Source organism: Lethenteron reissneri, chromosome 2 (genome assembly GCF_015708825.2).
Source record: "Lethenteron reissneri isolate LAM-NWPU_2019-01 chromosome 2, ASM1570882v1, whole genome shotgun sequence".
Taxonomy (NCBI): domain Eukaryota; kingdom Metazoa; phylum Chordata; class Hyperoartia; order Petromyzontiformes; family Petromyzontidae; genus Lethenteron; species Lethenteron reissneri.
The window spans coordinates 7,523,214-7,536,673 of record NC_083780.1 but is presented as its reverse complement, the minus strand read 5'-3'; the positions used below and the strand labels follow the sequence as shown (position 1 = coordinate 7,536,673).

General features: G+C 48.2%; 1 protein-coding gene across 1 annotated transcript in view; it reads left to right on the top strand.

Moving 5' to 3' along the window:
- The first annotated feature begins 762 nt into the window (after positions 1-762).
- LOC133342484 (branched-chain-amino-acid aminotransferase, cytosolic-like) overlaps positions 763-13,460 on the top strand; it is a 64,304-nt gene continuing 51,606 nt past the window's right edge. Inside the window, exon 1 of the mRNA XM_061551648.1 lies at positions 763-907. Within this exon, the coding sequence (XP_061407632.1) occupies positions 857-907 (51 nt within the window). The 5' untranslated portion in view covers positions 763-856. The remainder of the gene's footprint in view (positions 908-13,460) is intronic.

The following is a 13,460-nucleotide window of genomic DNA, read 5'->3' as shown; positions in this document are numbered from 1 at the left end:
CTACGTGACTTTACCGAAAAAACCTAAGAGTATAGCCAGGTCGCTTATAAAAATAGCGAATTATAGCTCGGTGGGCCTTATCTGCTAAAATAAAAAAATAGTTTTAGTTTCAAACTGGCTGGCCGAGTGCCAAGTAGCAAAGCGACTCACCCCGTCGTAAGCGTTCATATAAGCCACTCAATTATATAATATATGCACATATTAAATTATGCACATTTTTCGACTCCCATTCAAAGCTTTAAGTCTTGGCTAAAACGGTATTCACTTCACATTGAGTCGTCTTCACATTGAATCTTCTACACGGCCAGGCGATCTCTTTTCTGGACATCTGTGAATACTGGACACGTGTGAACAGAAGAGGGCTTTACAGCTCAACCGATTCCTCCGGGGTAAATGAAGATTCGGATTCTTACCGGGTGAGGAGTGTGCTCGCCTGGCAGTGGCACTTTCTGCCACCGCCTTCACCCAGCATCACTCACATTTGCCGATCTGCACACAAACTTACTGCGCCGTTGACTTCGACCGCATAGGTACTGCACCCTATAGCCGATGCACCACGCGCACGCGACTTAATCAAGCCTGCTCTCGCCGCATATCGCACGCAAGTAACGGCCCGTTAATACTCTTTTTGAATATGCATGAGCTAGGAGCCTGCCAAAATATTTCATCGGTACCTCTGCCAGCTCCGTCGAAGGCGAACTACGCCCCCCGTTTATGCGAAGTGGGTGTTCCACGTGGCACATTCGATTCATTCAACAGTTGCCACACCGGTTCTTCATCCTCTCGCCGACAAAAGCCTTCGGCTGTTACAGGGGGGGAGTCGGCACCAACGATATAGCCACAACCAGCAGGAGCCATGAGCAACGCAGAGCTGGAAGAAGGCTCCAAGTCATCGCCATCGTGCACGGTAACTTGTGGTGTCATACTCAGCCTGCAGGCAACCGATTTAAATTCAATTGTAACTTGAAAAATGTATTATTCCTCTCCGGTCGATAGATTCTCTTTTTTCTCGCTCTCTCTCTCTTTAATGCCATCTCATTTGTATCGTTGCCTCGTTCGTACAGGGGTGTTTCGGCTCTGCCCGCTTACATTTTCAGCGTAGCCGTGGGCGCATGTGTCTCCAATGTGATTTCCTTTGGCTCGAATGATAAATAATCCACGCGTTAAGTCAGCTGCTAATTTTCGAGCAACTCGCCGAACTGATGACACTGGCTGCATGGAACTGCCAGCGACCAATTTGATCAAATGTGTTGTGGATTCCCCTACCGGCACACAGGTGTACTGAAGCTAATATTAATAATGACATTGCACGTGTATGTCCTGTGACAATGATATGTATTTTATATACGTGTTGGGTGGACGAGGGTGTACGACACATAAAGATAAAGATCCCCCGTATAGCCTGAACAGACTGTTGGGGCAAGTGCTGTTAGCGAGCACCTATGAAGGCCGGCACGGCACACGAGGGGGTGGGTGGCCAGCACCACACTCGGGCCGCCTTTGTCTCCCCAGTGGCGATGTTTACACACCACACCCGGTACTCATTTGAGGCTGAGTCGACCTAGTGGAGGGGCCCAGGACCGGTTCAATTAATCCTCACTGTGGTGTTGGCCGTGAGCGGGAATCGAACCCGGGTGGCCAGGTTCGTCGCGCAGCGCGCTAACCGCTACACTACCGCTCCCCACTATACGCGCACGCACACGCACGCCCACGCACATTGGTATTGTACTCACGCGATGGTATGACCCAAAACACAAACAAATCAATGAGTGGATCGAGAACAAATCTTCCTCCGAAATTCCTCAGCAAATGCCAACTGTGCAAGGTCCTCTCGCGAGTTGCATAGAAGCAAATGATGACCACCATCTTCATCATCATCATCATAGTCGTTAAGAGCAGTGCCGGATTATCCTCGTAGCAAAAGTAGCTACACATGTAGCTACATATGGAGTAGCTACGGGCCCCGCACTTTCAAGGGCCCCGCGCGAAATGCTTTCAAGCTATCAATTCCGGTTCAGTGATTCTGCACTTGCTCTATTACTATAGTTCTATACCGCCTTCAACTTTATGAACGACTGGTTAGCGATTTGTCGTATTATCTCGCTGTATAGCAACTGAAAATATACAATTACACATACCTGCATTTCCCATATCCCCTCCCTTTGATGCTGCTAATCCTGCATAATGCACGGGCATATGTAGTACTAATCACATACCTGCATTTTCCATAAATATGCTAAATTCCTCTTGATATGCATATTCTTTTGTTAAGGCTCCCCCTTTATTCCCCCCTTCCAACCCAGCTTATATACATGCTTCAAGCACGTGTGCTGTTTCATTCAGACGCTGTCGCCTCGACAGACCTGGTTTTCACCTGAGGACGGCTACTTGCGTTGTGGCCGAAACGTCGTGAGAATTATTTTGTTATGTTTTATTTTTATTATTGTATTACTTCCCTTCTACGTGACGACTTTACCGAAAGAACCAAGAAGATGAATCACTTTACTACGCAAGAAAAAAAAATTGTGTTTAATATTTACGTGTTTTTTTTATATTTAGGGCCCCTTTATACTACAGGCTCCGCACTAGCTTAATCCGGCACTGGTTAAGAGATGCCAGGAAGTCAGGTCGTGTATTTACCCCCTTGAGGTGGTGCATTGAGAGGGTTTTTTGACTGCTGGGAATTTTCACACGCGACGCTGAGGGCCGCCTTGTCGTTTGTGGCCAGGTCGCTTCTGAAAAATAAGTTAACACCTCGGTGGGCTTTATCCTGGTAAGCTGAAACAAACACACAGTTTCCTTGTGTTTGTATATTGTTGTAAGTGCTTTGTTTAGCTTCCCTGTACTTGTGCACTCCTATCGTGGTCTTGTATACTGTTTGTTGTCGTAACGTTCAGAGCCCGTGTCCCTACCGGACATCTGTGGGGGGAAAAGCGCTTTACAGCTCATCGGATTCCTCTTGCAGTTGAAATAAACATTCTGACACGAACACCATCACCACCATCGTCGTCGTCACACACAACCTACGTGGCCGTATCGTGAACCAGCATTCGCTTGCGATTTTTTTTTGTCCAACGATGGAGCGGTAAGGACAACTCCACAAATTCTCCGCCTCTCTGTCTCTCTCTTGAAGCGTTGTGGCGAGCAGTCCATCGGCATTGCCATCTGTGTAACTCACTGCACGTGTGGCTTATAGCGCTCAAGCACAGGATGTAACCCGTATAATCGCCTTAATCGGAACGGGGGATTTATCCGCTATTGCCAAACGATTGCAAAGCCTTTTTTTTGGCAACCCTCTGTATCGATGTTGCCCCCGTTGTCCATAGGATACAGTTTCTAATTAGTAACAGCAATTGCCGACCATAAATACACTATGTACTTAATTGCTATTGAAAATCAACGCATTCGTTAATGACGCACTGTGGGCTGAAAGGAGAATACATAAACGTGAAGACAAAACATTCCGACGTTTTTGGATCATGGCCCTTCCTCGGAGCACAAATGGAGAAGGAGCATTGCCCGAAACGTCGCATGTTATGAATCGTGTCTAATTAAGGCTACGGGCGTGATTGACTAGCGCGTTGACTCGTTGTTGATTGTTCACCACAGTCACACGCAGTAGCATCAGCAGCAGCAGCGGCGGCAGCAGCAGTATCGCTAAAGTGATGAGAGATGTAATTCATCACTCGGTTGTATCGGCGGTTCTCCATACTGCCACAGTCTGGCTCAGGCGAAAGCGTTGGACCACGTTCAGATTTTTGTTAAAATTTCCCACTGATTCGCACGGTGACCCATAGACTGGCACAGAGACCCATAGACTGACATAGAGACCCATAGACTGACATAGAGACCCATAGACTGGCACAGAGACCCATAGACTGGCATAGAGACCCATAGACTGGCACAGAGACCCATAGACTGGCATAGAGACCCATAGACTGGCACAGAGACCCATAGACTGACATAGAGACCCATAGACTGGCATAGAGACCCATAGACTGGCATAGAGACCCATAGACTGACATAGAGACCCATAGACTGACATAGAGACCCATAGACTGGCACAGAGACCCATAGACTGGCACAGAGACCCATAGACTGGCATAGAGACCCATAGACTGGCACAGAGACCCATAGACTGGCATAGAGACCCATAGACTGGCACAGAGACCCATAGACTGGCATGGAGACCCATAGACTGACATAGAGACCCATAGACTGGCACAGAGACCCATAGACTGGCACAGAGACCCATAGACTCGCACAGAGACCCGTAGACTGGCATAGAGACCCATAGACTGGCATAGAGACCCATAGACTGGCACAGAGACCCATAGACTGGCATAGAGACCCATAGACTGGCACAGAGACCCGTAGACTGGCATAGAGACCCGTAGACTGGCACAGAGACCCATAGACTGGCATAGAGACCCATAGACTGGCACAGAGACCCATAGACTGGCATAGAGACCCGTAGACTGGCACAGAGACCCATAGACTGGCACAGAGACCCGTAGACTGGCACAGAGACCCATAGACTGGCATAGAGACCCATAGACTGGCACAGAGACCCGTAGACTGGCACAGAGACCCATAGACTGGCATAGAGACCCATAGACTGGCATAGAGACCCATAGACTGGCACAGAGACCCATAGACTCGCACAGAGACCCATAGACTGGCATAGAGACCCATAGACTGACATAGAGACCCATAGACTGGCACAGAGACCCATAGACTCGCACAGAGACCCATAGACTGGCATAGAGACCTATAGACTGACATAGAGACCCATAGACTGGCATAGAGACCCATAGACTGGCATAGAGACCCATAGACTGGCATAGAGACCCATAGACTCGCACAGAGACCCATAGACTGGCACAGAGACCCATAGACTGGCATAGAGACCCATAGACTGGCATAGAGACCCATAGACTGGCATAGAGACCCATAGACTGGCATAGAGACCCATAGACTCGCACAGAGACCCATAGACTGGCATAGAGACCCATAGACTGGCATAGAGACCCATAGACTGGCATAGAGACCCATAGACTGGCATAGAGACCCATAGACTCGCACAGAGACCCATAGACTGACATAGAGACCCATAGACTGGCATAGAGACCCATAGACTGGCATAGAGACCCATAGACTGGCATAGAGACCCATAGACTGACATAGAGACCCATAGACTGGCATAGAGACCCATAGACTGGCATAGAGACCCATAGACTGGCATAGAGACCCATAGACTGACATAGAGACCCATAGACTGGCATAGAGACCCGTAGACTGGCATAGAGACCCGTAGACTGGCATAGAGACCCATAGACTGGCATAGAGACCCATAGACTGGCATAGAGACCCATAGACTGGCATAGAGACCCATAGACTGGCACAGAGACCCATAGACTGACATAGAGACCCATAGACTGGCATAGAGACCCATAGACTGACATAGAGACCCATAGACTGGCATAGAGACCCATAGACTGGCACAGAGACCCATAGACTGACATAGAGACCCATAGACTGGCATAGAGACCCATAGACTGACATAGAGACCCATAGACTGGCATAGAGACCCATAGACTGGCACAGAGACCCATAGACTGACATAGAGACCCATAGACTGACATAGAGACCCATAGACTGGCATAGAGACCCATAGACTGGCACAGAGACCCATAGACTGGCACAGAGACCCATAGACTGACATAGAGACCCATAGACTGGCATAGAGACCCATAGACTGGCATAGAGACCCATAGACTGGCACAGAGACCCATAGACTGGCATAGAGACCCATAGACTGGCACAGAGACCCATAGACTGACATAGAGACCCATAGACTGGCATAGAGACCCATAGACTGGCATAGAGACCCATAGACTGACATAGAGACCCATAGACTGGCATAGAGACCCATAGACTGGCATAGAGACCCATAGACTGGCACAGAGACCCATAGACTGGCACAGAGACCCATAGACTGACAGAGACCCATAGACTGACATAGAGACCCATAGACCGGCATAGAGACCCATAGACTGGCATAGAGACCCATAGACTGGCACAGAGACCCATAGACTGGCACAGAGACTCATAGACTGGCATAGAGACCCATAGACTGACACAGAGACCCATAGACTGACACAGAGACCCATAGACTGGCACAGAGACCCATAGACTGACACAGAGACCCATAGACTGGCATAGAGACCCGTAGACTGACATAGAGACCCATAGACTGGCATAGAGACCCATAGACTGGCACAGAGACCCATAGACTGGCATAGAGACCCATAGACTGACATAGAGACCCATAGACTGACATAGAGACCCATAGACCGGCATAGAGACCCATAGACTGACATAGAGACCCATAGACTGGCACAGAGACCCATAGACTGGCACAGAGACCCATAGACCGGCATAGAGACCCATAGACTGGCATAGAGACCCACAGACTGACATAGAGACCCATAGACTGGCACAGAGACCCATAGACTCGCATAGAGACCCATAGACTGACATAGAGACCCATAGACTGGCATAGAGACCCATAGACTGACATAGAGACCCATAGACTGGCATAGAGACCCATAGACTGACATAGAGACCCATAGACCGGCATAGAGACCCATAGACTGACATAGAGACCCATAGACTGACATAGAGACCCATAGACTGACATAGAGACCCATAGACTGGCATAGAGACCCATAGACTGACATAGAGACCCATAGACTGACATAGAGACCCATAGACTGACATAGAGACCCATAGACTGACATAGAGACCCATAGACTGACATAGAGACCCATAGACTGACATAGAGACCCATAGACTGACATAGAGACCCATAGACTGACATAGAGACCCGTAGACTGACATAGAGATCCATAGACTGGCATAGAGACCCATAGACTGACATAGAGACCCATAGACCGGCATAGAGACCCATAGACTGGCATAGAGACCCACAGACTGACATAGAGACCCATAGACTGGCACAGAGACCCATAGACTCGCATAGAGACCCATAGACTGACATAGAGACCCATAGACTGGCATAGAGACCCATAGACTGGCATAGAGACCCATATACTGACATAGAGACCCATAGACTGACACAGAGACCCATAGACTGACATAGAGACCCATAGACTGACATAGAGACCCATAGACTGGCATAGAGACCCACAGACTGACATAGAGACCCATAGACTGACATAGAGACCCATAGACTGGCATAGAGACCCATAGACCGGCATAGAGACCCATAGACTGGCATAGAGACCCATAGACTGGCATAGAGACCCACAGACTGGCACAGAGACCCACAGACTGGCACAGAGACCCATAGACTGGCATAGAGACCCATAGACTGGCATAGAGACCCATAGACTGGCACAGAGACCCACAGACTGGCACAGAGACCCACAGACTGGCATAGAGACCCATAGACTGGCATAGAGACCCATAGACTGGCACAGAGACCCATAGACTGGCACAGAGACCCATAGACTGGCACAGAGACCCATAGACTGGCACAGAGACCCATAGACTGGCATAGAGACCCATAGACTGACATAGAGACCCATAGACTGGCATAGAGACCCATAGACCGGCATAGAGACCCATAGACCGGCATAGAGACCCATAGACTGGCATAGAGACCCATAGACTGGCATAGAGACCCATAGACTGGCATAGAGACCCATAGACCGGCATAGAGACCCATAGACCGGCATAGAGACCCACAGACTGGCATAGAGACCCATAGACTGGCATAGAGACCCATAGACTGACATAGAGACCCATAGACTGACATAGAGACCCATAGACCGACATAGAGACCCATAGACCGGCATAGAGACCCATAGACTGGCATAGAGACCCACAGACTGACATAGAGACCCATAGACTGGCACAGAGACCCATAGACTCGCATAGAGACCCATAGACTGACATAGAGACCCATAGACTGGCATAGAGACCCATAGACTGGCATAGAGACCCATAGACTGACATAGAGACCCATAGACTGACACAGAGACCCATAGACTGACACAGAGACCCATAGACTGACATAGAGACCCATAGACTGGCATAGAGACCCACAGACTGACATAGAGACCCATAGACTGGCATAGAGACCCACAGACTGACATAGAGACCCATAGACTGACATAGAGACCCATAGACTGGCATAGAGACCCATAGACCGGCATAGAGACCCATAGACTGGCATAGAGACCCATAGACTGGCATAGAGACCCACAGACTGGCACAGAGACCCACAGACTGGCACAGAGACCCATAGACTGGCATAGAGACCCATAGACTGGCACAGAGACCCACAGACTGGCACAGAGACCCATAGACTGGCATAGAGACCCATAGACTGGCATAGAGACCCATAGACTGGCACAGAGACCCACAGACTGGCACAGAGACCCACAGACTGGCATAGAGACCCATAGACTGGCATAGAGACCCATAGACTGGCACAGAGACCCATAGACTGGCACAGAGACCCATAGACTGGCATAGAGACCCATAGACTGGCATAGAGACCCATAGACTGGCACAGAGACCCATAGACTGGCACAGAGACCCATAGACTGACATAGAGACCCATAGACTGGCATAGAGACCCATAGACTGGCATAGAGACCCATAGACCGGCATAGAGACCCATAGACTGGCATAGAGACCCATAGACTGGCATAGAGACCCATAGACTGGCATAGAGACCCATAGACCGGCATAGAGACCCACAGACTGGCATAGAGACCCATAGACTGGCATAGAGACCCATAGACTGGCACAGAGACCCACAGACTGGCACAGAGACCCACAGACTGGCATAGAGACCCATAGACTGGCATAGAGACCCATAGACTGGCACAGAGACCCATAGACTGGCACAGAGACCCATAGACTGGCATAGAGACCCATAGACTGGCACAGAGACCCATAGACTGACATAGAGACCCATAGACTGGCATAGAGACCCATAGACTGGCATAGAGACCCATAGACTGACATAGAGACCCATAGACTGGCACAGAGACCCATAGACTGGCACAGAGACCCATAGACTGGCATAGAGACCCGTAGACTGGCACAGAGACCCATAGACTGGCACAGAGACCCGTAGACTGGCACAGAGACCCATAGACTGACATAGAGACCCATAGACTGGCACAGAGACCCATAGACTGACATAGAGACCCATAGACTGACATAGAGACCCATAGACTGACATAGAGACCCATAGACTGACATAGAGACCCATAGACTGACATAGAGACCCATAGACTGACATAGAGACCCATAGACTGACATAGAGACCCATAGACTGGCACAGAGACCCATAGACTGACACAGAGACCCATAGACTGACATAGAGACCCATAGACTGACATAGAGACCCATAGACTGACATAGAGACCCATAGACTGACATAGAGACCCATAGACTGGCACAGAGACCCATAGACTGACATAGAGACCCATAGACTGACATAGAGACCCATAGACTGACATAGAGACCCATAGACTGACATAGAGACCCATAGACTGACATAGAGACCCATTATTGCCAGGGTCGTGTTTGTTTGTACATTGTGCGGCGAACTGGTAACCGAATATATTTTTTAAACATTTGGAGGGGGGGGGGGGGGTGTACAATACAGTTATTGCAAAACAAACCCCAGATGTGAAAAACTCCGGATTTAGGGGATAGGTTCGTGTGGGTGGTGGGGAATTTGTTGTTGTTTCAGCTCCACCACGTGTCGGTCTTTTTTTTTTATAAACGAGCTCTATGCGGCACGAGCGTGGAAACCCGATAGAATTGGTGGTGATGGGGGGCGAGAGACAGGAAGTGTGTGGGGATGGGATGGAAAGATAGAGGGGGGGGCGGGTGTTTATTCGTTTGAATCTGGGTCGCGGTGCCCTTGGCTCTCATGTGGTGCTGCAATGCAATCGGCTCGGCCTGTTTGGGATCCGCGTGTTGTACACTCGAAATGAAGGACGGCTGGGTAGGTGCTCGCCATTAACCACGTGACTGGTTTCCCAGTGCGGTTATTCAATAAGCCTCCCAGCCACCTACAGGTCGAACTCGGTCATCGCATGCTGCTGGACACACGTGCATTGATGCACTGCACAGCACATCAATGTTTCATTTATTAGGTATAGCCCTGTGAGCCATTCGGCTCTTGAATCGGGTGCAACCGCAACAAACAAAAAAACAAAAACATGAACAAGAAAACATCTTAAAGTGAATATGTGACTGAGTGCAAACAGAAAATCCAAGAAAAGACAGTAAAATATTGCAGAAAAAACACTGTACACCAACACTGTGTGCAACAATCCCAGTGGGATGCAAGTCAAACAACAACCACAAGACAACTTAGATTAAGGCCATCAGTCTAACTCTGTACTATAACAAACATGGCCAAACCGAAAAACTTTTCAAAAATCACCAAAATAAAGCCATGAAAGCAGCAAGGACTTTCACAGAACCACACTTTACTCCCCCCTTGCTGCTGCACAAGGACATCATTAAACGAGTGGTCCCTTCCTAATGTGTCACACGTGGGACGCACGATGGCATCTGCGGTTGCACGCGGCGACTCAACAGACGCGTGGCTTTGTGCCCAACGTGACGGCGGCTTACTGGACGTCGGTCACGTGCGTTTGTGAACACACCCGGTGTGGGGCCGTCCATAAATGACGTCACGCGATTTTGGACGATTTTTGATCACCCCCCCCCCCCAACTCCTCGTCACACGGCGTCACAAAAAGTCAGACCCCCCCCCCCGCTCAAATATGACGTCACAAAGCTCTTCCCCCCCCCCCCCAAAAAAACCATGTTTTCATTATGAAAATAAAACATGCTTTAAATCGCTTTAAACTATTGTCATTGTAGTGCGCATTTAATGTGGCACTGATATTGTAGGAGAAAACATTTATTAAAACGTCTATTTAATTAAGTAGAACGTCTTCCTTGGTTCTTTCGGTAAAGTCACGTAGAAGGGAAAAAATAAAATAATAAAACATAATAAAATAACTCTCACGACGTTTCGATCACAACGCAAGCAGCCGTCCTCAGGTGAAGAACAGGGCTGTCGGAAAGACAGCGTCTGAATGAACACCACCAAGCTTGGCAGCGTATATTTAAGCTGGGTTGGAGGGGGAAGAGCGCCTTGACAACGGAATTTGCATATCAAGAGGAATTTAGCATATTTATGGGAAATGCAGATATGGGATTAGTCATTACTTGTGGAATGCATAGGAGGTGGGCGGGGGGTTTTCAAAGTCATATTATGCCCGTGTGACTTTTCCCATAAATATGCAAAATTCCTCTTGATATGCAAATTCCTTTGTCAAGGCGCTCTTCCCCTTCCAACCCAGCTTAAATATACGCTGCCAAGCTTGGTGGTGTTCATTCAAACGCTGTCTTTCCGACAGACCTGTTCTTTACCTGAGGACGGCTGCTTGCGTTGTGGTCGAAACGTCGTGAGAATAATTTTATTTAGTTTTATTATTTTATTATTTCCCTTCTACGTGACTTTACCGAAAGAACCAAGAAGATAGAGTGAGTTAAAAGAAAGCGTGTAAAAAAAACCCAAAATATTCTTTACACAACCCATTGGGTTTCCCCAAGGTCCGCTGAGGGGGTGTAAAACTTCCACCAGCAGCGATTTCCAGAGGTGGGACAAAGTCATTGTTATGCAAGTCCAAGTCGAGTCTGAAGTCATCAAATTCATGACTCGAGTCTGACTCGAGTCCAAGTCACATGACTCGAGTCCACACCTCAGAGGTGGGACAAAGTCATTGTTATGCAAGTCCAAGTCGAGTCTGAAGTCATCAAATTCATGACTCGAGTCTGACTCGAGTCCAAGTCACATGACTCGAGTCCACATCTCAGAGGTGGGACAAAGTCATTGTTATGCAAGTCCAAGTCGAGTCTGAAGTCATCAAATTCATGACTCGAGTCTGACTCGAGTCCAAGTCACATGACTCGAGTCCACATCTCAGAGGTGGGACAAAGTCATTGTTATGCAAGTCCAAGTCGAGTCTGAAGTCATCAAATTCATGACTCGAGTCTGACTCGAGTCCAAGTCACATGACTCGAGTCCACACCTCAGAGGTGGGACAAAGTCATTGTTATGCAAGTCCAAGTCGAGTCTGAAGTCATCAAATTCATGACTCGAGTTTGACTCGAGTCCAAGTCACATGACTCGAGTCCACACCTCTGCCGATTTCGAAACGGCACAAGCAAAAGTGTGGACGCGCCTCGACACGTCGCGTCATCGGCAGAGTCGCCGCGTCCGCTTTGAAACGATGTTGGAGAACCGCCAGATGCTACGGGCAGGGAAGCCTCTCGCGAAAGAAACGAGTCCTAGCTCGACGCAGCGTTACGTAATATAGGACGTAACAAAAATCAAGCACAAGCGTCGTTGTACGTAGGCGTGCGTGTTAATCGAAAGTTGCGGAGAATGTAAGCGGTAAAGGAAATAAGCGGACGGTGTTTCTCTTACCTTCGGGAGAGGTTTGCAATGTTGCTTATGTGTAATGCTGTGGATTCTGGAGACGTCGGACGCGGGTCTTGGAGGCAACACTATTTATTTAACACAACGTTTGGCAGTACAACCCGGCACACTCAAGTTTCAAGTTTCATTTATTAGGTATAGCCCTGTGAGCCATTCGGCTCTTGAATCGGGTGCAACCGCAACAAACAAAACAAACAAAAACATGAACAAGAAAACATCTTCAAGTGACTATGTGCAAACAGAAAATCCAAGAAAAGACAGCAAAATATTGCAGAAAAAGCACCGTACACCAACCCTGTGTGCAAAAATCCCAGTGGGATACAAGTCAAACAACAACAACAACCACAAGACAACTTAGATTAAGGCCATCAGTCTAACTCTGTACTGCAACAAACATGGCCAAACCTAAAAACTTTAAAAAAAGTCAACAAAATAAAGCCATAAAAGCAATGAAACAGTGATCATAGGAACTGTGACGGAATTTTCACAATTAACGATGTAAACAATATGTATTACTAAACTCTGCAGCAATAGCTGGCTGCATGAGTCACTCCACAACAGCAGGAGCATCAGCCGGAGTGTCAACATTTTTCAATGCACCTTTAAGATCAGCACACTAAATCAAAACACAAGATCATACTTTGCAGCGATCATCCGGAGCGAAACACTGTATTTTAGGCCACTGAATTACAGTGGCAGCTAGGGGTGTACAACTCTTCTAAAGCAGTTTTGAGTGAAGATCTCATAGGTAGTGACTCAAGTTTCAGTTTATTGGCAATAGCATCCAGACCCTGGGGGCATCAATAGCAAAGGCCCTTCCTCCAGTATTTGTACGGCAATAGGGAATGTGAAGCTGGTAAATGAGCAAAGACCTTAGGTCAAATTT